The sequence below is a fragment of the Stylophora pistillata genome, chromosome 9, assembly GCF_964205215.1.
Source record: "Stylophora pistillata chromosome 9, jaStyPist1.2, whole genome shotgun sequence".
NCBI classification, from domain to species: Eukaryota; Metazoa; Cnidaria; class Anthozoa; order Scleractinia; family Pocilloporidae; genus Stylophora; species Stylophora pistillata.
In genome coordinates, this window is record NC_142527.1 from 13,158,436 (window position 1) to 13,180,200 (window position 21,765).

General features: G+C 38.7%; 2 protein-coding genes across 12 annotated transcripts in view; one reads left to right on the forward strand and one right to left on the reverse strand.

Annotated features, from left to right (window-relative positions):
• Window positions 1-46: 46 nt before the first annotated feature.
• LOC111343243 (zinc finger protein 277) lies at window positions 47-13,431 on the forward strand. 2 transcript variants are annotated; one of them, XM_022950408.2, is made up of 14 exons: window positions 47-106; window positions 189-396; window positions 2,812-2,897; window positions 3,807-3,895; window positions 4,056-4,147; window positions 5,467-5,531; window positions 5,746-5,791; window positions 6,379-6,511; window positions 7,025-7,113; window positions 7,483-7,579; window positions 8,334-8,376; window positions 9,177-9,226; window positions 11,464-11,588; window positions 12,213-13,431. In XM_022950408.2, the coding sequence occupies exons 1-14, from the start codon at window positions 76-78 to the stop codon at window positions 12,331-12,333; spliced, it is 1,275 nt and encodes a 424-aa protein (XP_022806143.2). In that variant the 5' UTR covers window positions 47-75; the 3' UTR covers window positions 12,334-13,431. The 2 variants fall into 2 exon arrangements, with proteins under 2 accessions (XP_022806143.2, XP_088590265.1); XM_088734139.1 differs by having other exon boundaries at window positions 88-112.
• A 1,871-nt stretch (window positions 13,432-15,302) lies between these two features.
• Window positions 15,303-21,765, reverse strand: part of LOC111343976 (uncharacterized) — a 33,371-nt gene continuing 26,908 nt past the window's right edge. For all 10 annotated transcript variants that reach the window (XM_088734132.1, XM_088734131.1, XM_022951196.2 and 7 more), the window contains 13 exons: window positions 21,063-21,236; window positions 20,638-20,733; window positions 19,943-20,041; window positions 19,727-19,837; window positions 19,340-19,435; window positions 18,865-18,946; window positions 18,647-18,762; window positions 18,170-18,263; window positions 17,815-17,903; window positions 17,570-17,665; window positions 16,850-16,901; window positions 16,625-16,722; window positions 15,303-16,279 (listed from right to left, as the gene is read on the reverse strand). In XM_088734132.1, coding sequence (XP_088590258.1) covers window positions 16,067-16,279; window positions 16,625-16,722; window positions 16,850-16,901; window positions 17,570-17,665; window positions 17,815-17,903; window positions 18,170-18,263; window positions 18,647-18,762; window positions 18,865-18,946; window positions 19,340-19,435; window positions 19,727-19,837; window positions 19,943-20,041; window positions 20,638-20,733; window positions 21,063-21,236 — 1,416 coding nt within the window. In that variant the 3' untranslated portion in view covers window positions 15,303-16,066. The remainder of the gene's footprint in view (window positions 16,280-16,624; window positions 16,723-16,849; window positions 16,902-17,569; window positions 17,666-17,814; window positions 17,904-18,169; window positions 18,264-18,646; window positions 18,763-18,864; window positions 18,947-19,339; window positions 19,436-19,726; window positions 19,838-19,942; window positions 20,042-20,637; window positions 20,734-21,062; window positions 21,237-21,765) is intronic.

Below are 21,765 nucleotides of genomic sequence, written 5' to 3' on the forward strand. Positions count from 1 at the left end.
GTGTATCCGGGGAGGCATGGGTACTATGTTTAAATTGGCGGGAAGTTGGATAACTCTCATGTAAGACCACTTCAGATGTTGCTTCGAGACAACATGGCGGATCAAGGTCTGGGTGTGTTGGGAATTATTCAATATGATTTGAAAAACAACTCATTCATATTTTATTTTGACTTCATCTTCCATCACAGGAAGCCACGTACAACAAGGAATCAAAGTTTTGACTTTTTCAGAGAAGCCTTTGCAAGATTTTTCGGTATTGGATCTTAAAGTTCCCTGTATTTTCTGTGAGAGGGAATTCCCAAACACCTCAGGGAAAAATGACGCTGTGTTACATCACATGCTGATAGAACACCAACTTGTTATCGGAGACGTTGGTCAAGTTTGTGACATGAGGAGGTATGAAAACAAGATGTCTCACTGATCAAGGGAACACTTATTTGAATTTCGATATCTTGTGTCTTAAATAATAATTAGATAAACTTCTATTCCACAAGGACCAATTCACCAGGTGGTTTGTGAAATGCCGAATAGAGCAGCGTGCCGAAAATAACGCAAGACACGGCTCATCGAATTGCATTAGCCTTTAGTTTCGATTTTCAGCAATCCCTAGTGTTACTTTTGACCAAAGAGTAGATTGCAGCAGGAATGTCAAAGCACCCAGTGCAGGATTGCGTACGATAAATATCAAGTCGAAATCGGCCTTGCTCAATTAGACTGGGCTATTTTTTTCATCCCTCTCGACCACTTTTTGCGACAGTATTCATCTCTTTAGCTGACTGTAATTTCTTCATCTCTTTTTTCTAAGTGTAATTAGTCTCGGCTAAATAATATTTTCGAATTCTGAATTGTCTCATTGATGGTAAGACTCAAGATACGTGGGAAGAGTCAGTGAAAGATAAATTGAATGTATAATACCTTTCACTACTGTGCTGTAATCACACGATTGTCAAAACGAAAACTGGGAAAAGTCGATCTGGTAAAAATTATCTGCAATTACTGATTATCAAATGACCTTACTTGACATGCGAGTTTTCTGTACGTACCAAATAGAGTGCAAGTGTTAATTTTTTCTGCTTGCCAAATAGAGTGCAAGACTTGAGGCAATCTTCCTTGACAGGTGCACTTTCTGTGCATGCCAAATAGAGTGCAAGGCTTTAGGCAATCATCCTTTCATATATGTTTTCTGTCTATCCCAGACAGAGTGCAAAACTTGAGATAATCTTCCATGACATATACATTTTCTGTGCTTGCTGAACAGTGTGAGATATAGTGTTAAACAAATAGTCTTCAGGGCTCAAATCAAATTTTTGGATCACTAACCCTTCAGGTTAGTAGACATCTTTTTTACTAACCAGATTATAAAGTTTGGTATCCAAGCTCACAAGTTACGATATCTCAAATATTGAACATTTTGATAATAATGACCAGGACAAATTAAAGAGTAGCTGAAATTGCATGGTGACCTTAAAAACGTTGACAATTATCCACCTATTTTATTTCTCTCTCGTTTATCGTGATTAGTCAAGAACAGTACATCTACAGCACATTCTCTAAAAAGAGTTTTAAACAACTTGAGTATTCTAAGTATTCCTCTGAGAGTAGGGTCTACTTGCTCTTTGTCCTGAGGTCTACCAATGTTTAAATATGTTAGAAAATTTTACTAACCATGTCAGGTTAGTTGGACACATTTTTAGTAACCAAACATTGAAAATTACTAACCATTGGTTTACGGGTTACTGTTGATTTCGAGCCCTGGTCTTACCTGAAAAGACTTAATTTATTTGTAGAGTGAGAGATAAAGTGCGAGACTTGATTTCAATCAATTGAGATACAATGCAAGTTTTTCTGTGGGTACTGAATAGGGTATGAGAAAGAGAGGCAGACTAGAAGCCAGCCTTATGTAGCAGTCTCATGGAAAATATTTGCCTTCAGGGTTTTAATGCATATACCAAATACAGTATAGTACAGTGTCAAATCTGACGTGACAGAGTGTTAATAGAAAAGAGAGATTGATAACTGTATGTTTTGTGCCTGTTGCATGTAGTGTAAGATCAGTAGTTAGCCTTACTTGACACAATTTTCTGTAGCAAAGATTACCTACAAGATAGAGTGTGAGACTGTTTTTCAATATCATTAGTAGTCAGTAATATGTATTCCTGTTGTAGAATTAGCAAAGGACACTGGGCATTGAAATTTGCCCACTAGTTGGGCCTTTAATATGACTCAGGATGTGCAGACTGTGAGCCCTCTTGATTTGTAGCCCCTCCATTTTACTATTTTGTTTCCCCTCCCCCCCCCCACTCCTCCCACCTGACAAGGATCATGATTGTATGTAATGTGGCTCATTTTTCACCATTGTCCAAGTTTCATTTTAATTTTTTGTAACTTATTATCATACATTTTAATTTTTGATAATTATAAACTGTGAAAAGGAGGACCACAAACAGTAAAGGTTACGACTATGGCCACATATGGCTGTTATTTAGGTAATTGAATTAAAAGTAATTTCTTTTCAAATATTAGAAACTCTTTTACTGATCATTTCTAAGATTCTCATGACCTTAACATTTGGTTCAGGGGTGATGCTGTAAGGAGAAATTTGATTCTGGTCACTCCTAGGGATTTAAAGGTTAAGTCTAGTTTATTGGCCAACTGTGGACCTTTAGGTGTCTTTTTTTTTTTTTTCAGATTTGAGGTTTGTAATAAACTGCAAAAATGTTTATTAATTTTGTAATTAGAAACCAAAATTTTAGTGAGGCCTTAAACTACTCCATTATTAATAACTGTCTGTCTCATTATTGCTTTGCAAAGGTATCTTTGTTACTGGAAAACAAGATTAAAAGAAAAACCCATAACAGAGGTGTGTCCAGTCATTAACATCAATTCCAAACCTGATGGTATGATTGCTTCATATTCCACCTTGGTGATATCATCTGTGTTGTCCTTGTGGTACTGTAACAGGTGACAGTAGCATAGTATTTTAACCCATGACCCCTAAGAGTGACAAGTAATCATGCATTTCCTATATTTTCACAACATTCGTGTTTCAACACAAGGAACAAACAAGACAGTGAATTTGTTTGAGCATCTTTCAGGAACACCTCCAAGTAAGGTCAAAGAGGCCTAAACAAGATTCTCTGTTGAGGAAGGGAAGGTGCAAGAGAGAAGGACTGGGTGCTAGAAAATTAATAAGGAACTGCACATGAACAGGGTATAAGAAAAAGGCCTGAAAACTCTACCTAGTCACAAAGCTTGGACATGCTTGCAGAGGATGTTCAAGCAGTGCTTTCAATAAGACCCGGCACCCGCCGGAGCTCCGGCAGGTATTCTGTTGTGAATCACCCGGTATATTTCACCGCGCTAAAGTCACAGTCACCACGCTAAGTCGCAATCAAGTCTCTTTCCAGCGGGTGTTGTACCGAGGTAGCCACCTATTTCAAATCTTATTGAAAGCATTGTTCAAGAGAACAAGTCTGTCTGCCAAAGGCAGAGATAAGGAAGAGATCATATGTGGACTAAGTGTCAGTCAACAGCTAACCAGGTGCAGCATGTAGGCCTGGGACTAATTAAGTTGTTCCCCAAGGACTATGAACAATAAGATGCTAGTCACCATTAGGGGACACAGGGCTAATACTATTATATGGACATGAAAGATGTTCTAAATGAGTTGAATTTTCTAAGAATATTGTCACATTGTGTAGTTAAAGCTATTCTTGTTAACTCAGAGTCCTCAGAATAAATGTTGGCATTACATGCTTCAGTAGAATATAATGATGTGAACACTATTTTCTTTTTTGTTTTGACAGATGTTGGTCCTAAGATCCAATACTTCCTCTTATGTGATTCACTTCCTGAAGATAGAAATCTAAGGGAAGATTTGCAACGTCAGAGGCTGGTAGGGTTAGGTGTTCATAGTTACTTTTTATAGTCACTATCCAGCCTGTTCTAGTTACCTGTATCCATTCAAGGTTTTGTTGTTCTCAACTAGAAACTACTTTGGAGGTATTCTAATCAAATTGTCCAAGGGAAAAATGTATCTTTTTTTTGCTTTGAAGGAAAATGTTCTGGAGTGTCAGCAGCAAGAAAGATCAGATACACACTTTTCAAGAGGCTGTCTTTTCTGTAAACAACACTTTGAAGGCAACAGGTTTGTTGAACATACCATGTGCTTTTGAGGCTTTTGAACATGTTTTTCTTATATTTTGATCAGTATATTGTAGATGAAAAAAGCTTGTTGGGACATGGTTAATGGCTAATGTACTTAACTTTGCATCGAGAAGTCCAGGCTTGAGATGTTGACATCATCAGGTGTTATGTTCTTAGGTGAGGTAATTATTCTCACAAGGTGTCACCCCACCCAGGAGTACAAATTGGTATTGGCAAATTGTTAGGGAAACCTGACAAAATTATTGGAGGTAACCTTGCATTCGACTAGCATCCCATCCAGGTGGGGCATAGTAATATTTCTCTTTGCTTCATGATAAGCAAATACAGTTAAGCAATTTCCAACATTTCAAAAATATTTCAGGGGAGGGGAGTGTGCTTGAGATGATCCAACTGTAAAACTACCCTCTCTGAGAAAATAACTCTATTATTATTAAAATGGATTACTTTGTCACAAGGGGTGATTCTTAATTTTATTGATACTTCAAGGTAAGATTTAATGATACTCAGACAACTAGCTTATAAATGCTTATAAATAGCTTATAAAAAGTTTTTATTGAAAATAGCTTTTTGTGGTTTTTATGTGTGCGCCTGTCTAGGATGTCCTATTTCGGTTGAGACAATTTTTTTGACATTTTTAACTTACAGTAAGTGGTCATGCGATAAAATGCTTCATGAGTAAGGTCAAGCCCAATGGGAAAATATTTGGCTCTTGCTCATGTCACACAGACCTTCCTTGGCTCACTCTTTTCATCATGACCTCAAGCCAAATATTTTCCCGTCTGGCCCTCCTACTCAGTGGACTAGTATATATATATCTTATTAACCATGCGCAAGGGCTGTACTGGGAGAATATTGGCCTGAGGTCTTGACAGTACGGACCGAGCACAGCTCGGTCCGTACAAAAAAGACCGAGGGCCGATATTCTTCCAGTACGGTCCCGAGCAAGCTTGGTTAATAAGAGATTTATTATACGACTGAAGTTCAAAGGGACACAAGTGCAGTGTCATTCGAGACCATTCGGGACAGTGCCCGGTCCAATACTTAGAGAATATTGACCGGCAATAGAGCATTTTGATTGGTTGATTTTAGTTGTTGGTCCTCTGACTGTCCAAGTCGTGTAATAAAATGTAGTAATTTGTTAGTATTTAATGAAGAGCTAAAATAGTGTAAAATCTACCATATTCTAAAAAGCTGGATAAGTAGATTTTCAAAATGTATAACAGGATTACAATGGGTCAAAATTGTGTTGTGGATGACTTACAAGAGACTAACCATATATGCATTGCATTCTATGGCTAGGTCATTGCTATTTACACATATGGCATCAGATCATGGATTTAATGTAGGCCTTCCTGATAACTTAGGTAAGATATACCACACAGTATTTTAACAGCTTCATTTGAGAACCAACATTTATTTCTTCAACCATAAATGTCCTTTGCTGTAGATGAATATGGGAATCAATTCCAGGGCCCCTAAAGAATGAGATTGGAGTTTGACCCTTTTAACTCTTAAGCTCTGACAGTTACCCATAATTCTTCCCTACCCACACAAATATGTATTTTTCTCTTTTTCTAGTGAATGTAAATGAATTTCTAGATGTTCTGGAACAGAAATTAGCCAAGTAAGCTTATGGAAGTATTGTATCATGGAAATAATTCTTGTGTGTTTTGATATTTTCTTATCACCTAATGATGTTGATGATGATGATGATGATGATTACGATAATGGTGATCATGAAGATGACCACTTCCACCACTATCAGTTTCATGAGGTTGAAAGATATCTTGTATCACTCACACAGAAATGTAGGCAATGTACTATTTTTAAATTCAATTTTATGAAGGTTGAATCTGGGCCTGCATGCATTCACTACCCATTACACCACAAGTTCAAAACAAGTGAATTGGAGGACAAAGTATGATTGTTTATGTTCTCTGCAATTAAAATTTTAAAGGAACCTGAACTTCAGATGAATCAGGGGCTCAAATTTCCTCAAAAGTATATGGTGAAAATCAAACCTTAACATAGAAATAAGTCAGGTAGAATGTGCTACTTGTGAAGACAAATCAGATGGTTTTGCAGATGTTAATCTTGATTTGAATATTCCAGCATGAATCTCTTCAACTCCTTTTGGCAGAAGTGAGTCTAAATGTGGCTTTACAGACTCTTAAAGCATAATTTAACTTGCCCCTAATAATTTTTTTGAAGTTTGCAGTGTTTATTTTGTGAGAAGTTATTCAAAGACAGAACAGCACTCAAAGATCACATGAGAAAGAAGCAACACAAGAAAATCAACCCCAAGAATAAAGAATATGATAAATTTTATATCATAAATTATCTGGTAGGTTTAAAGACTTTAATTTTCTCTGGTTATTGTTTTTAATAGAAAAAGGGTTCAAGTCCCATCTGGGGCTCGGATTTTTTCTATTAAAAATTGTTTCATCTTTGGAGGTTGGTTGGCTGCATCTTGATATGCCTCAATGTGACAGCGTGATGCTGTTAGTGAGTTTTCACAGGTGCTTACCAATACTTGGCTGTGTAGCTGCGCGATGCGGTTTCAGTCGAGGCCCACAAATTGACCCTTGCTCGCCATAGAGTCTCCAGTAGCTCAGTGGTTAGAGCATCCGACTAGATCACGGAGGGTCGTGGGTTCAAGTCCCATCTGGGGCTCGGATTTTTTCTATTAAAAATTGTTTCATCTTTATTGTTTTTAATTGATTTTAAGAAGACATTCACAACTCAGTAGTCAGATCAGTTGTAATTTTTTAGGACTTATGTCAAATTTTGTGACCTCTTCAGGAGAGGAATAACAGGTCAATCATTTACTGCCGTTTTATTAATTCTTTATGAAAAGGAATTAGGAAAAACTTGGGAAGACATTCAAAATGAAATTGAAGAGGAAGAAGATGGAAATTCTAACAATGATAAGAGTGTAGATGAAGAGTAAGTTTCATTGTTACAATTTTTTTATCTTAAAGGGTATCCTTAGCAAATGCAAATTAAAAAGCACTGATTTCACAGTATTTTAGGTGTGCATTATACAGTCAATCACCTCACTTAGTGATAACAAACTTCTTGATAGCTGAATTCCAGTGCTGCTGAAAAACTGAAAACTGAAGAATCAAAGAGATCAGTTGAACTTTTTCTCTAAATCACAAACCAACAAACAAACAGATAGTAGGGTTTACAAGCCTGAAGTCTACCCTTTAGGCTGCATGCCATGATTTTCAGAAAGTTAAATCAAATAAGTACAAGGTGAGGTTTTTCTGTTCCTTCACTGATAAACTGACGTTAAAAACTATATCTCCTCAGTGACTGGAGTGACTGGAAGGGTGATTTACCACCATGTGTTTGCCTGTTCTGTGAAGCTTCTTGCCCTGCCACTAATGACATTCTACAACACATGAAGGTACATGTAAGTGCAGATAGAGGTCAAAGCATTCTAAGCACCAGAAAGCCCATCTTGCCTCATTCTGCTTTCAGTAGCCTGATGAAATGTTAGTTCATTACAAGGATACCCTTAGCACTTCGTCAGATTTCCAGGCAGCCAAGTGCGTAGTCACGTGGCCACAATTAGCACATCCCAAGCCTGATTGGGATTCACATCGTAAGGACGTAACTTTATTTGAACATTTCCGTCATGATAAGTTGGAACTTTATGCAGTTATCAGTGATGAAATGGCTGTGCCTCATTTCCATGCATTTGTAGAGCGAACCCATGACCTTTATCACGGTTCAACTCTCAAAACCAGTTTGCAGAAGGTTTCATTCTATTAATATCCCCTATCAAACCTTTTCTGACCATATCATTGTTGGGAGTTCTAGCTTCTGGAAAAACAGTTTGTCACTGTTGGCCCATTTATACTCATGCCTAGATGGAGAAGATATTGTGACAGTAACATGTTTGCCTAAGAACAGTACCTAAACCTCTAGGGAGATTGTGAAACACAAAAAATTGTTCAATAATAGTTGCTTGAGTTGATTGAGACCTATGAATTTATGATTATCAGAAAATAAGTTGAAATCAATGTTTGTGTCACAAACCGGTTAATACTTACTATTCTGTAACACTTTTAACACGTAGCTGATTCTACATACAAACAGCGTCACCGGTCATTTTTTGTCCTTATCGATTCGTTGAAACAGCGTTCTTTTCCCCGTAGGAAGAGCATTCATTCGATTTTCCCGCTATCAAGAGCTCCTTTGGTAAGTTGGATGCATGACGGCAGTTGGATGAAAAACTAGTTTCTGTTAGTGTCGCTAGTTCAATGTTAACGTCGTTATTAAAACAGCGCAATAAACCTTTTTACTTCCAACGATTTTCCTACAATTTCCAGTTCACAGATGATTAAAATGTACATCCCTATCATATTGAAGGTGTACAACAGCGAATTCTCTTCAATTATAAATTGGGAGATGGATAACATTTCTAAAGGAAAATTACAGAAGAAATCCTCAGTTGAATACTTACTTTACTTCGCCGTGATTGGTCTTGAAAACTTACACCACTCTCCCGCGCATGAGGCAATTTCATCATGATTGATTTTACCGTGAGTTCTTATCGGCTCCATGTTATATTTTCTCATGTTCGATTGGTTGTTGTAATTATTTTGGTTTTGGTTTAACGACACTCCATCGAGAAGCTGTCAATTGGGATTTTTCATGTGAAAGGTTTGACCTCTACACTGATAAGATCGAAATATCTGACTAATCGAGTTACCCATTACAGACGGCTCTAGACAGCCTAGCGTTCAACTTCAATTGTCTTCATGCCCCTGGGTGCAAAGGCTATATATGACCGTATACTGCCACTAATAAAAATGTTACAGAAACCTACACTAGAAATGGAATTGGGAAGAAGTGGGTGAATGAAGTAAAATAATAACTCAGTCAATCTTGAAAGCTGTCAGTCAGTTATAATAGCAAATCCCCATGTGCTTGATCTTGTCCATAAACATGTCTGACCAACAGGCCAAAAGGTCTAAATTATTATTCTTTCAATTTAGGGTTGGACTTTTATCACCAAGTTAAAGTCGTTAATTACCTAAGGAGACAGGTATGTGTGTGTTTGTGCAACACTGTAGAAAACACTTGATCCAACCGTCTACGTTTGATTTAGACTAGCCAGTGGTCAGTCCCTCATTATTAGCCCTTCAGCACGGGCTTTTCTTCGCCCACGGGAAACTATAAGAGAGGTTTTTTTAGCACACCGTTTACGTGAAACGGCAAACATCAGCTCGCCCTTTCACTATTCGCGTAAAGTAGCGGGAACCTTGCTGCTGTAGCTTCGCGTGGGCTTACGTCATGGTGGATTTGAAGGCGCCCTTGTATGACTTGCATGATCCCCTTTTTCCGGAAATTAACTTCTCCTCTGTGAGAGAAAAAATGAAGAAAACCCTTACGTACACGGCAAACACAAAACAGGTTTACCTTCACAAAGGAACCGCGAAGTGCGACCGGCAAACGTGAAAAAATGGCGGGAAAAACAAGATCATGTGGTCACTCTTGCCGTTCACGTTTCAAGTAAACGCGGTGCTAAATCTCTCTTATGAGGCCTTCAACAACGCGAGTCAGCGAAAGGTGTGCGAGGGGTCCGTTACAGATAATTTTTATTACCAGACCCCCGGCAACAGCGACCTTAAACAAACCACGACGGCAACGAGGACGTGGCGAAACAAAAGATCTAATGGGCAGAACAATAGCCAGTACGTGCGTTTTAAAACTTTGTACGTTTCTTGGCCGTCCTTTGCAAAACAACAACTTGAAATCACCAAAGTTTGCCTCGTCTGAGAGCGGAAACCGCGACGCCAAATTAATGTAATTTCCATTTGGAACTCAACGCAGCTAATATAAGTTATGCTGAAGTTAAGGTGTGGCGCTGTCAGAGATGGTAAACACATGCGGCCATTTTCGAAATTCTCGCTAAAGTAGAAATTCATTTTTTAATCGAAGTCTTCCTTGGCGTTGCTGTCCTGACTGCTTAACAGAGACTTTAAGCAGTCAGGACGGCAACGCCACGGAAGACGTCGATTAAAAAATGAGTTTCTACTTTTAGTTAGAATTTCGAAAATGGCTGCATGTGTTTACGGTCTCATAGGGCGCCAGACCTCAAACTCAACATAACCCATAAAAGTAGCGTTGAGTTCCAAATGTAAATTGCCGCCGCGGTTTCGCTTCGCAGACGACGCAAATTTTGGTGATTTCACGTTGTTGTTTTGCAAAGGACGGCTACGAAATGTACAAAGTTTTAAAACGCACGTGCTGAGCTATTGTTCTGCCAATTAGATCTATTGTTTTTCCACGTTCTCGTCGCCGTCGTGGTTTGCTTAAAGTCCCTAAGGTCCCTATTGAGCGCCCGCTCGCAGGCCAGTCTAGACCGGCGTGTGCCAACGGGAAATCCCGTTTCTCTTTTGTGCATCTTTTACTCACGTTACTGCTGAACTTCTCCGTATGCTAGCATGTTTACCACGCTGTTTGTTCCAAATAAGTCCAAGATGCGTTGCGTTTGAAATGAATAGTGCTGAAGAGACAATGAATTATTTTGTAATTTTAGGCATTTTCGTCTTACACTGAACTGAAGAAAGAGACTCGCCAAGTACATTTTGCGCAATTTATGATTGGAAAATTATAAAAACATAGTGCTCCGTTTTAAAACTTATCTACGTTCTATCGCTCTTGCCTCTATATCTAAATTAAACATATTTCAGATCCTGGTCAACCACAATGCATTGTGTGCACTGACCAGGAATCCACAATTTTTCCGTGTATGAGTGTTCGTGCGTTTTCTTTTCCTTTTTCTCTCTTTTTTTGTTTTTTTTTTGTTTTTGTTTTTTTTTGTTTTTGTTTTGAGGGTCTCTTCTAGGTGCATCCCCCGCAAACTTATCCTATGCACGACTTTACTTGTCGTTGTGGTCCCTTAACGTTATCAACGTTTTACTTGATTCACTGATTTTTTTTTTTCTTTTAGTTGTTCTTGTCGAATGCTGTAAGGACATTCTTGCCGTTTCCCTTTCTTCTATGGGTTATAATAGGATATTTGCATGATAAATTTTCACTCGCCATGCGCCGGTAGCCGTATTGTAATGAAAACTCTGTCTTCGTCTCTCATGGAGGTTGAAGGGATAATAACTGAAACCGAAGAGTCAGTTCCGAATGGCAACGTTTACGAATTCATTCAAAAACAACTGCTTGAATTGCTACATGTAGAATGGGTTTGTGGGGAGTTCACTCATGGTGGGTGCAAGCCGTTTTACGACAGCAATATCAATAACCAGTCCCATGTGTTTTCTGCAGGTTTATAAAAATAACTGTGTGAAGTGTCAAGAGAACTTCCCAAGCAAGGCCACTGTTTTGGAACATATGACAAAAGCTCAACACTTCGCTCTACCTGAAGACCGTACGGTGTGGGATCAACCTCAGTGAGTTTTTCTTTCCTTAATTTTGAAGTTTTTAATCTCCTTTACAAATGTTATGTATTTAAATCCAGAACTGTGGTGTACTCCACTTAGAGAAAGATGTCTTAGGGGTTCTTGCTGATACGTTCTAGATTTCCATGTTTCTATATTTATCACTATTTTCACCGTTTTATTTGCATGAAACTTTTGGCCTTTTTATCGGAGCAAGGTACACATCTCAGAGTGTTTTCTTAACCTTGGGGTGGTCTCTTAATTTGCCGTCAGAGCTTCAGATTGTTGATTGCTCGGTCAGATGTGCCGCTATCTCGCTTACAGCACAGGTGTGGTGTCAGCTCCCAAGGTTAACAAAACACAACCAAATGGGAACATGAGTGCGTAGCTTTTTGGTAACAGAAGTTAGTTGCAGTAGGAGTTGTAGTTGTAGTTGGATTTAGTAGGTGTTGCAACAGCAAGGCAGTGGTACAGTAGAGAAGATGCTATTGTGATCTAAGACTCCTGGTACTCTTTGCCTGCCGAGTTTGCTCAAGCTACCTTCCCGCACAACACATGGCCGGGAATGATAAATACTATAAGCAAAGAATGATTCGTCAGAAAAAATCCATAAAATGTTCCTGTTTTCAATTGCAGGTATTTTTTTCCAACTTACGAAAATGACGCATTGTTGTGCGGTTTGGAAGATGACGAAGAAGACGAGACAGAGGACAGAGATGATTCTACACAAAATACTAATGAACAAGAAGCAAAGTAAATCAAATTAATAGAGGGTACCTCACATTGGTTGATGGAGACGACTCGGTATTACAGCATTAACGAGGACCTAGGCGAATGGTGGCCTTCAAAATTACCGCAATTCGTCTTCAGGATGCGTTTCTGGATTGCGTTTACGAATGAGGTTCCTAGTCAATCTATACCAGAAGGGAATCCCTGAGTAAGGATTTTACGCGTTACCCACTGTAGCAGGCACAAGCATGTGGTGTGTTTGTCAAATTCTGTCGCAGTTTGCTCTGCACGTTTCAACACCTCTTGCTTTGGACTGAGCTTGCCTGATTTCAGCTCGTATTCGAAATTTATTCAGTCTCACAATAACCGAATTGCCCTATAGCTATGTTGGTGAACGTTTTGTTGGAAGTTTGGAGAAAGAAAAGTTTTCTCTTCCCTTAATGCAAGCTGAGGAGCAAACAGCCTTGTTCGAGGAGGACAAATAAGAACCTTCAGATAGCAGAAGAACCGATTACGTGTAGGTAACTTCAATTCGTGATTCTTCATCTTTCCGTCCCCGAGAACGCGCTCAAAGCCAACAAAGCTTCCACAAACCGAGGAAGTGACGAACTATTTTTTTTGGGGGGGAGGGGTTCACTGCTGCTCTGATATTGTGTAATTTCGTGTGGTGAAATTACTCTTCACCCTTTGATCCCTAGGAATTATTAGCATAACATTTCTCCTTACAATTTCACCCCTGAATCAAACATTAAAGTCTCGAGAATAAAGGAAATGATTAACAAAAGATGTTCCTGGAACCTGAGGAGATGTATGATGAACAGTATGGAGAATATGCATACTGATGTTTGAGTGGAAAAGGTTAAGATTAACATCAAACTGAGATATATATATCTTATACCAAGCGCGAGGGCCGTACTGGGAGAATATCGGTCCGAGGTCTTGACAGTATGGACCGAGCGCAGCGAGGGCCGATATTGTTCCAGTACGGTCCCGAGCAAGCTTGGTTAATAAAAGATTTATTATACGACTGAAGTTCAAAGGGACACACGTGCGGTATCATTCGGGACAGTGCCCGGTCCAATACTGAGAGAATATTGACCGGCAATAGAGCATTTTGATTGGTTGATTTTAGTTATTGGCCCTCTGACTGCCCGAGTCGTGTAATAATGCTACATACAAACTGCCATGTGGACAGTGAACTAGGTTTATTTTTGGACTGATTATTTTGCCATGGGAAAAGAAGAGGTTCTTACCCCGTTAGAAGAGGAGGATGTTAGGTAGTCTGGACGGAAAATCTTGTCGTAATTATAGCTCTCTCTAAGGGCCTGGCTAAACTAGGAAACTTTGTTGCGGAAACATTGTTTCCCGTTATGTTTCCCGGGGAGGCTAAATTAGCAGGAAACAACAAAATGTTTTGCTGCGCCAGTGGCTAAACGAGGAAATGTTTCGGAAAACAAATGAGCTACGCATCCATGACTGACCTCGAGGATGTCTGGGGATAAAAGGATGTTCACATTTTCATTGTATCAAAGCCCTTTGTGGCATTCTGCACATAAATAAGGAACTTCAGCAACTTGTACCACTTCCAAGAGGAGTGGTATACATCGCTTGTTTGTCGACCGGACTCTTTTTTTCTTTTCAGGACCTGTTCCCTCATAAATTGTGACCTGATAATTTTCTACTTGCTCTTGATCTTGTAATCCTCCCGGCTGATATCATATTTTTCTGTCATCAGTAGATCGGTTTGTGAATACGCCACGTCCTTACTGTCCCTGTTCATGTAGTCCTTGTGACCCACGTCCCAGAGACAACAGGGACATTAGGGACTTTAAGAAACCACGACGGCGACGCCAAGGAAGACTTCGATTAAAAAATGAATTTCTACTCTTAGTTAGAATTTCAAAAATGGCTGCAGGAGCTTACTGTCTCATACAGCGCCACAGCTCAACTTCAGCATGACGTATAAAGTAGCCGTTGAGTTCCAAATGGAAGTTAAAATAATTTGCCGTCGCGGTTTCGGTTCGCAGACGACGCAAATTTTGGCGATTTCACGTTGTTGTTTTGCATAGGACGGCTAAGAAACGTACAAAGTTTCAAAACGCACGTGCTGAGCTATAGTTCTGCCAATTAGATCTCTTGTTTTTCCACGTCCTCGTTGCCGTCGCCGTCGTGGTTTCTTAAGGTCCCTTTTAAGCAAACCACGACGGCTACGGCAACGAGAACGTGGAAAAACAATAGATCTAATTGGCAGAACAATAGCCCAGCACGTGCGTTTTAAAAATTTGTACATTTCTTAGCCGTCCTTTGCAAAACAACAACGTGAAATCACCAAAATTTGCGTCGTCTGCGAAGCGAAACCGCGGCGGCAATTTATTTTAATTTACATTTGGAATTCAAACCTACTTTTATGCTTTATGTTGAGTTTGAGGTCTGGCGCCCTATGAGACGGTAAACACATGCAACCATTTTCAAAGTTCTAACTAAAAATGGAAACCCATTTTTTAATCGACGACTTCCATGCCGCTGCCGTCCTGACTGCTTAACGTCCCTAACGCCTTTCCTCATACAGCGTAATTAGCATTTCAATTTCTTCATCTTTCCAATTCCTTTGCCCTCCCTTTCCCTATCCTTTTCTTTGAGCGTGACCTGCTTGAATTTCTTCGCCGTCACCCATTTTAATTGTTGTCTGCTCGCCGTTGCTATGAAACATTTTTCAATGTGCGAGCGGCACTGGAAACTAATCAACATTGTTTTCATCATGGCTAAACTGGGAAACATGTTTCGGACGCAAAATTTGTGTCCGGGAAACAAAAATGTTTTTGTCTGCAGGAAAAAACAATTTTTGTTTCCGAGCACCAAAATTTGTTTCCACAACATATGTTTCCCGCGCGGCTAAACTGGGAAACATTTGCCTCGCAACAATGTTTCTGCAACAAAGTTTCCTAGTTTAGCCAGGCCTTAAGTTACACAGATATAAAACAAAAAACACAAATGACGTAAAGGTGTGTCTTTGGGTTTATCATTTCCTATTACATTCTCTATCTAGAACATATTTTACAAAATTGACTGATTAACAATGAGAATTAACCTGATTTGGACAAAAATGTTAAGTGGTAATAAGGAGTCCAATTTTCATTCTACAGTATTTTATATCGGTTATTTTAGTCCAAGCCATTAACTTGAAATCCGTGTAAATCCCCTTTGTATGCGGTGGATACTCTGTACTCGCAAAGAACATACTATGTACATGGGAACAAAACGAACGTTTTGAAATATGGTTAAGGGCGACCATGCATGTATGGATGTGTTGTTTTATGATCGAAACTTGGGTCTGCTTTCAACAATTTGCGAAACAGAAATGTGTAATGTGTCTCGATAGACTTACAGTATAATTTTTTTATGTATGTTCATTATTTACAGTTAGTTTGTTCCCTAAAAGACTTGGATGTCCCGGTTCGATTGTAAACATTCTATTCAACTTTTTATGACTTCGTCGACCGGCAATAAATGGATCAATTGTTTGTGGCGAAGCCTAAAAATGAATGTCGTCGTCTGGACTGATTGGGACAACTGGTGCAGACTCTCAGAGAACTCTGGGCGTGTAATGCTTTTGTGAACCAGTAAACAGCAAGAAGAACGCTTCTACCAGCGTCTCGCTCTTTGACGATTATAGTAAATGTATTAGTCTGAATTTCAGCCGTCTCTTTCCCGCTTGGGGTAAAGGGAAGAGACGGATGAAATTCAGACCTATAAATGTATCGTCAACACTGTGATTCAATGGGTTTGTAATAAGACAACATTTCAGTTTGACTCAAGGTTGTGTCGTCTGGAGACTTAGGTTCTGTTTCTTGTTCAACGACTTTTTCATTGTTAGTCTGAAAGGAGCTCATTTTTTCTGTTTCCGCAGCCAGTTCGAGTGCCACCGCCTCGGACCATTTACCCTGAGCTGCCTTCAGAGTGCTGGTCCAGGTTTCCTGTGAGGAGTATGGGGGGGAAAATATGAGAAAGATAGAATCTATGAATTTCATCTATCCGGGGAAATCATAATAGAAATATTTAAACTTTTGTATACCTGACAAGCTTGCCTAAAAAGTAAAAGCTTCCGGCTAGGCCTTTCACCTTGATCAATTAGTAACCTCGCCTAAAGCGGCAAGGTTACGGGATGTGTGAGTTCGTGTCGGGGGCCCCCCACCCCCCTACTTTTAGCTCGTCCCTTTACCTCACCGAATAGTGTATTTTCCTATCGTTGCTGAGAAATGTAATGAGAAGGACGATGTCTGTTTTCAAGATTTTTCAAAATTACAGTGACACGATGTTACCTTGAGATTTTGTGATGGTGCTTGTAGCGTGTACAATCCCACTGTTTGTTTAAATCTGCTGTAGTGGATTATTACGAACGAGTTCTTTAACGTGCTTCCTAAAAAAAAAAAAAAAAAAAAACAGGTGTCAAGTTTATGTGAAACACATCCCTCATTCTTTAGGAATATATAGGTTCGCAAAACATTTTTTCACAAGAGGTAAAAAAAAATAAACAGCCAAGTTACCTGCATGTGTGGCTTCAGCATCAATGATGATGAATCTGTCCAGCGGTATTGGCTGAAAAATTGACAAAATTAACTAAATTGAGCATCGTGTATCACTGAGTTTTTACAATTTTACAAGAAATTTTCAAGAAGATTTTCTAAACTATTACTCGTCAAAGAATACGTTTCTTCAGGCCCTCGCAACCTTGTCTAGTTGTATGAAATAAATTCATTTCCTAATCAGACGACTTTGGGAGACATTTCTACTCGAATAACGTTATCGCTTACCTTAAATGATGTCCATAATGTTCGCTTAATAAAATAACCAAACGTTTTCGGCTGTTTGCCATCATCGGGGTTGAAAATAATGACCGTCTGTTCATACATATATATCTTATGTGATTCCCGATGGGAAAAGTTTGGAGACATAAGAAATAAGTATTTCTTATGCGATTCCCGATGGGGAAACTTTGGAGACATACGAAATAAGTTATTTCTTATGTCTCCAAACTTTTCCTATCGGGAATCACATAAGATATATATGTATGTACAGACGGTCATTATTTTCAACCCTGATGATGGCAAACAGCCAAAAACGTTAGGTTTAAACATTTTGATTTCTTTTTCCTAATCTTTTAGCCTTGTATATAGAATAACTTACCTTGAACGGAGCGAACTATTAAAGCACAGCGATGAAGTTAAAGAGTAGAAATTATGTCTGCCACATTTTGATTTAAATACCTGTTTGTAAACTGTATATTGTGCTCCTGACAAGCTGCGTCTAACCATGGGAGGAGTGGGCGGGGGACTATCTGTCATTCCTGCCAGATTTAGTTTCTAATCAAATGACGGATAAACCATAATCATCAAGATGCTTAGATAACGGGTTTTAAAAGTTTTATGCTCTCTTATATTTTACTCAATGAAATCATGATTTACGAAGTCTTAAAATAGTAGATAGAATCAAACTCATTCTCGTTTCATACCTTATTTACTTTTAGAGGAAATTTCCTGGATCTGGTTAAAAGAAGCATGTCGTCGAACAGGAATGCATAAACGTCGACTTTGGCGTTTTCTGAAAGAAAAGAAGATATCGAAAGAAAGTTGAGTTCGTGTGTTAAGGGAGCATTTTGACCGAACACAACAGTTCCAGTCTGCCTTTCGTTGAGTCACAATGATTACATTGTTCAAACCCTTTCGGGGATCACCATGTTTCAATTACATTTCAAACATAGTTTCCCATGAGTAATCACTTAAGACCATGCTTTTTGTCGTTGTGAACTGTACAGAAATTACTGCGCGTCGTTAAGTAATAATGTAACGGTTTAGGCGATAGCTCACCAATTAACATGAGAGGTCCTTCGTACAGCAGTTGTCTCTTTGGACTTGCTAATAGGCTCTCACAGGGCTGCTTTAGCAGTATTCCTCTCAAAAACTGCACAGAAAGAAACAGAATATTTACAAAATGAAGTTATTATCATCGGAAGACAACTTGGGGGCAGATAATTATAACTCCTCTGTTTCCCTTTTTCAAAACGCGGGTATGATTCACTACGTCTCATTATCTTGAGTGAACAAAACATAATGCAAAATGATGTAATCTCTTCCGTCTATTGATTGACTATTGCCATTTGTTGGTTTTCACTGCAACTTAACATAAAAAAAAGTATTGGGATGTTTCCCCTATGTTAAGGAGCTTTTATTTGAAAGTGCAGTCTAATGCTTTTTTTTATGGCTTTCAACAAAATAGGTTTTCAACAAAAGAATCTGAACGTGCGTTTGTCTCAGTTATCTAAACAGTCAAAATCAACCCTTCACCTCGGGTACATATGTCTTTGGATCCAGCTCAGCAATGGAAGGCCAAACTAAACTACTTTGGAGCTCTTGTAATCTTTCGTAGTTTGCGCGGGACTTTACTTTGCCTTCTAATTCCTCTGAAAGTAAAAATTGAGCCTGCTTTAGATGTCATGTTCTGAATGTCATTTCAAACTGAAGAAATGACACCAATGAATAAACCAGCAAATATATTTACTTACGTATCGAAAGTTCTACTGCCTTGATGATGGAAGAAAGAGAACGATGTTGCTCATCTCCCTCTGAAGTTCTTTTGCTGATGTTCTGTAAGTAAAAATCGAGTTATTCGGTTCAGTGGCATTGTTCATGAATTTAAAAGTTACTTCTTTGATGCACATGTCTATTTAAGGGATAAGGGTGCCTCAGAAGCTGCAACATATTCATCTTCGCCATAAAAAAGGTATTAAAAAGATTATGACAATGACCGCGTTTTGATATGTCAAACAGTGACCTTAACTTCCGAAAATTGTCATCGAAGGTGCTTAATCTACCAAGAACGCCGCCAACGTATCCCAAATGTAGTTGAACTTTTAGCACATTTGAAGACAATTATAATTACTAGGTGGTAACTTTTCGTTTGAACATTTGAAAGATAGAGGGGAAAATATTATGGTCGCCGGAGTAAAAGTCTCCTTTGTATGCTTGCAAGACACATACCTTGAGTAGCAGAGGGTATTTTGTAAGGTGTTGGAGTGGTGCCACTAAAAGATCCGTGATTTGGAGTCTATTGCATCTACTGTCGGACTCACACCACTAAAGATAAAAAGTTGTAAAATAGTAAGAATAGAATAACACTGTTGTTAGCCAATCGATATGTGTCCCCTGCGTTCGTATCGAGCACGCACGACATACAATTTGTGGGCCAATGAACCAATCGCTCACGATTAAGCAACTTAAATCCTTTTTTCTACTGTCGCATTATGACAATTTGTAACTACAATATTGGAAGACTGAAGATGAATCAATTCGGTCACAACAGCTTTTTACAGAGATATTTTCTTTACTTCGATAGCCAGCATACACTACAGATAAACTGAATTTTACCTTTATAAATTCTTGGAAGTCTTCGTCCTTCTTCAGAGAATCCAAATAACTTAGAGCTTTTGAGTAATTCAAACAATATCGTTGATACTGCGGATGAACCTTTCGACTAAACTGTAAATAAAAAAACGACACAAAAACAAGGTTAAGTCTCATAAACCAGTTGCACAAAATAATATAAGAGCAAAGTAGGGATGGCAATATAGAAGAAATGCCAACCTCAGTAAAAGCCGAGACAACAGAAGCAGTGCTGCCAAACTGTGTGGGCTGTTCACTTTGAAACACACGTAGAAGATTCTTTGCAAATCGAGTGCTGACCTGTAAAATGAATCATAAGAACGGGAAATTTATTTTAAGGTCATAAGTTATTTATCACTTTAATTCATGTATCCTATCAGTCTTTGTTTTTGTTTTTTTATTTTTTGTTGTTTCCTTTTTTTCTCGAAGCCGATCGTTTTTAAATTTCTCAGCGGAATACTTCGTACTTAAGTGATACTTAAAAGTCTTCACTATAATCTGGTTTTCAAGATTTTAATGCAATATTTACGGACACTTAGGAAAAAGTCAGCGTTTGCTTGAACGAAACTGTTTCCCGGCACTAAACCTTCACCTCTTAAACTAAATCTAAAACTTTATTCCATCTTTCTGAATGACATATTTCGTTGATTAGTACTGCTACCACATTTTGACCAAGCGCAGTTATACAAAACTTATAACGTATGAGCTCAAAAAACTCGAAAAATGCTCGGTACATAAGGGGCCCAAATGCTGTTCTCCCCCTGCAACAGAAAATTAAGTCCGTGTAACAAGTGGGAGCTATTCGGCTTTCAAGTTTAAAACCTCTTGCCGTGAAGTATGGAAAGGTAATAAGCTCTGTTGGTATAATAGGCCCTGAAATGTCCTACTGGTATTACCTCACAAAGGTCCTGGACATTACAGAAGATTTTATTGACGTCCACATGCTGTAAATGTCCCATTTGCTGGATCTCCTTTAAGGGTTCAAGGAATACCTGTGACGATACACGAATAATGAAACAATGAGTTACAGAAAATACAGAACAATTATGCTATGAAACTGAATTCCAAGAATCCAGCAGTAGGAAAAATATCTTTAGAATTAACTTTTACCACTGAAAATTTTTAAATCACTGGAATCAAAGGAAATAAAAGTTAGAATATAAGAAACACCAGTTGTATTTAGAGAAACCAGTATTTCAACAGCTGTCCTTAAATAGGTTTTCCAGAAGTTCCCACAGGTCAAATAATCTTATAGAAAGAAACAGGTACGTCTAACTGAGGTACCGGTAATCCACGCAAACCTTAAGCACAGATATCTTACCTCTTTAAGAACCAATAGATGGCTCATCAGGTAAATGACTTCGCTGTGAAACAGTTCCCATACTGCCTCGCGTCTTTTGGTCTCATGATCAGACAGTGCCCTGATGCCATCAGACCGAGGCCTTCTCGGACAATTCTCTATGCTCTGACCCATAAGCTGTGTCCAGTGACTATTCTGTTGGTTATGAAGAATTTCCGAAATGTTATTTGTTGGATCTGTTCTTTTTTCCATGCTTGTGGCAATTGTTTAACATCATCATTTGATTTCATAAATGTTTTATGTTGGCTGCGACGAGAAAAAGCTGAGCGGGGAAAATAAATGACAATGTGAAGTCAGATCATAATTTTCGTGTTTTAGACATGTGCTGTAATAGTTCAGAATTCTCGTTCCAAATGAGATGTTATGCTCTATTCAATAATCTTGCTGCATGAACATTTCAATGTTGAAAAAATCTCAGGAACTTGCAAGACAAATCAATGCTTGGATTTTGCGTGTGGGTATGTGTGTCCGTGTGTGGGAGTGGTGCTAAAGATATGCAGGAAGTTGCAAGAATTGAAAATTTACTGATTGTTAAGGATAATTATCTCAATTCAAAAACGATTCGCAGAAATCACTGAAAAGTGAGAGGGTCCTTCAGGTCTCGAAGCGCTAAATTTTGTAGAGATGAAAATGTCTCTTCGAAGAAATAGTAGATATTAGCGAG

What these genes read in the sequence shown, in the direction of transcription:
- LOC111343243 (XM_022950408.2), top strand. Translation starts at nt 76, where the DNA reads ATGTTGCTTCGAGACAACATGGCGGATCAAG. An exon ending in CTGGAACAGAAATTAGCCAA is followed by an intron (nt 5,792 to 6,378) that starts GTAAGCTTATGG and finishes ATTTTTTTGAAG; the next exon opens with TTTGCAGTGTTTATTTTGTG. An exon ending in TTAATTACCTAAGGAGACAG is followed by an intron (nt 9,227 to 11,463) that starts GTATGTGTGTGT and finishes TGTTTTCTGCAG; the next exon opens with GTTTATAAAAATAACTGTGT.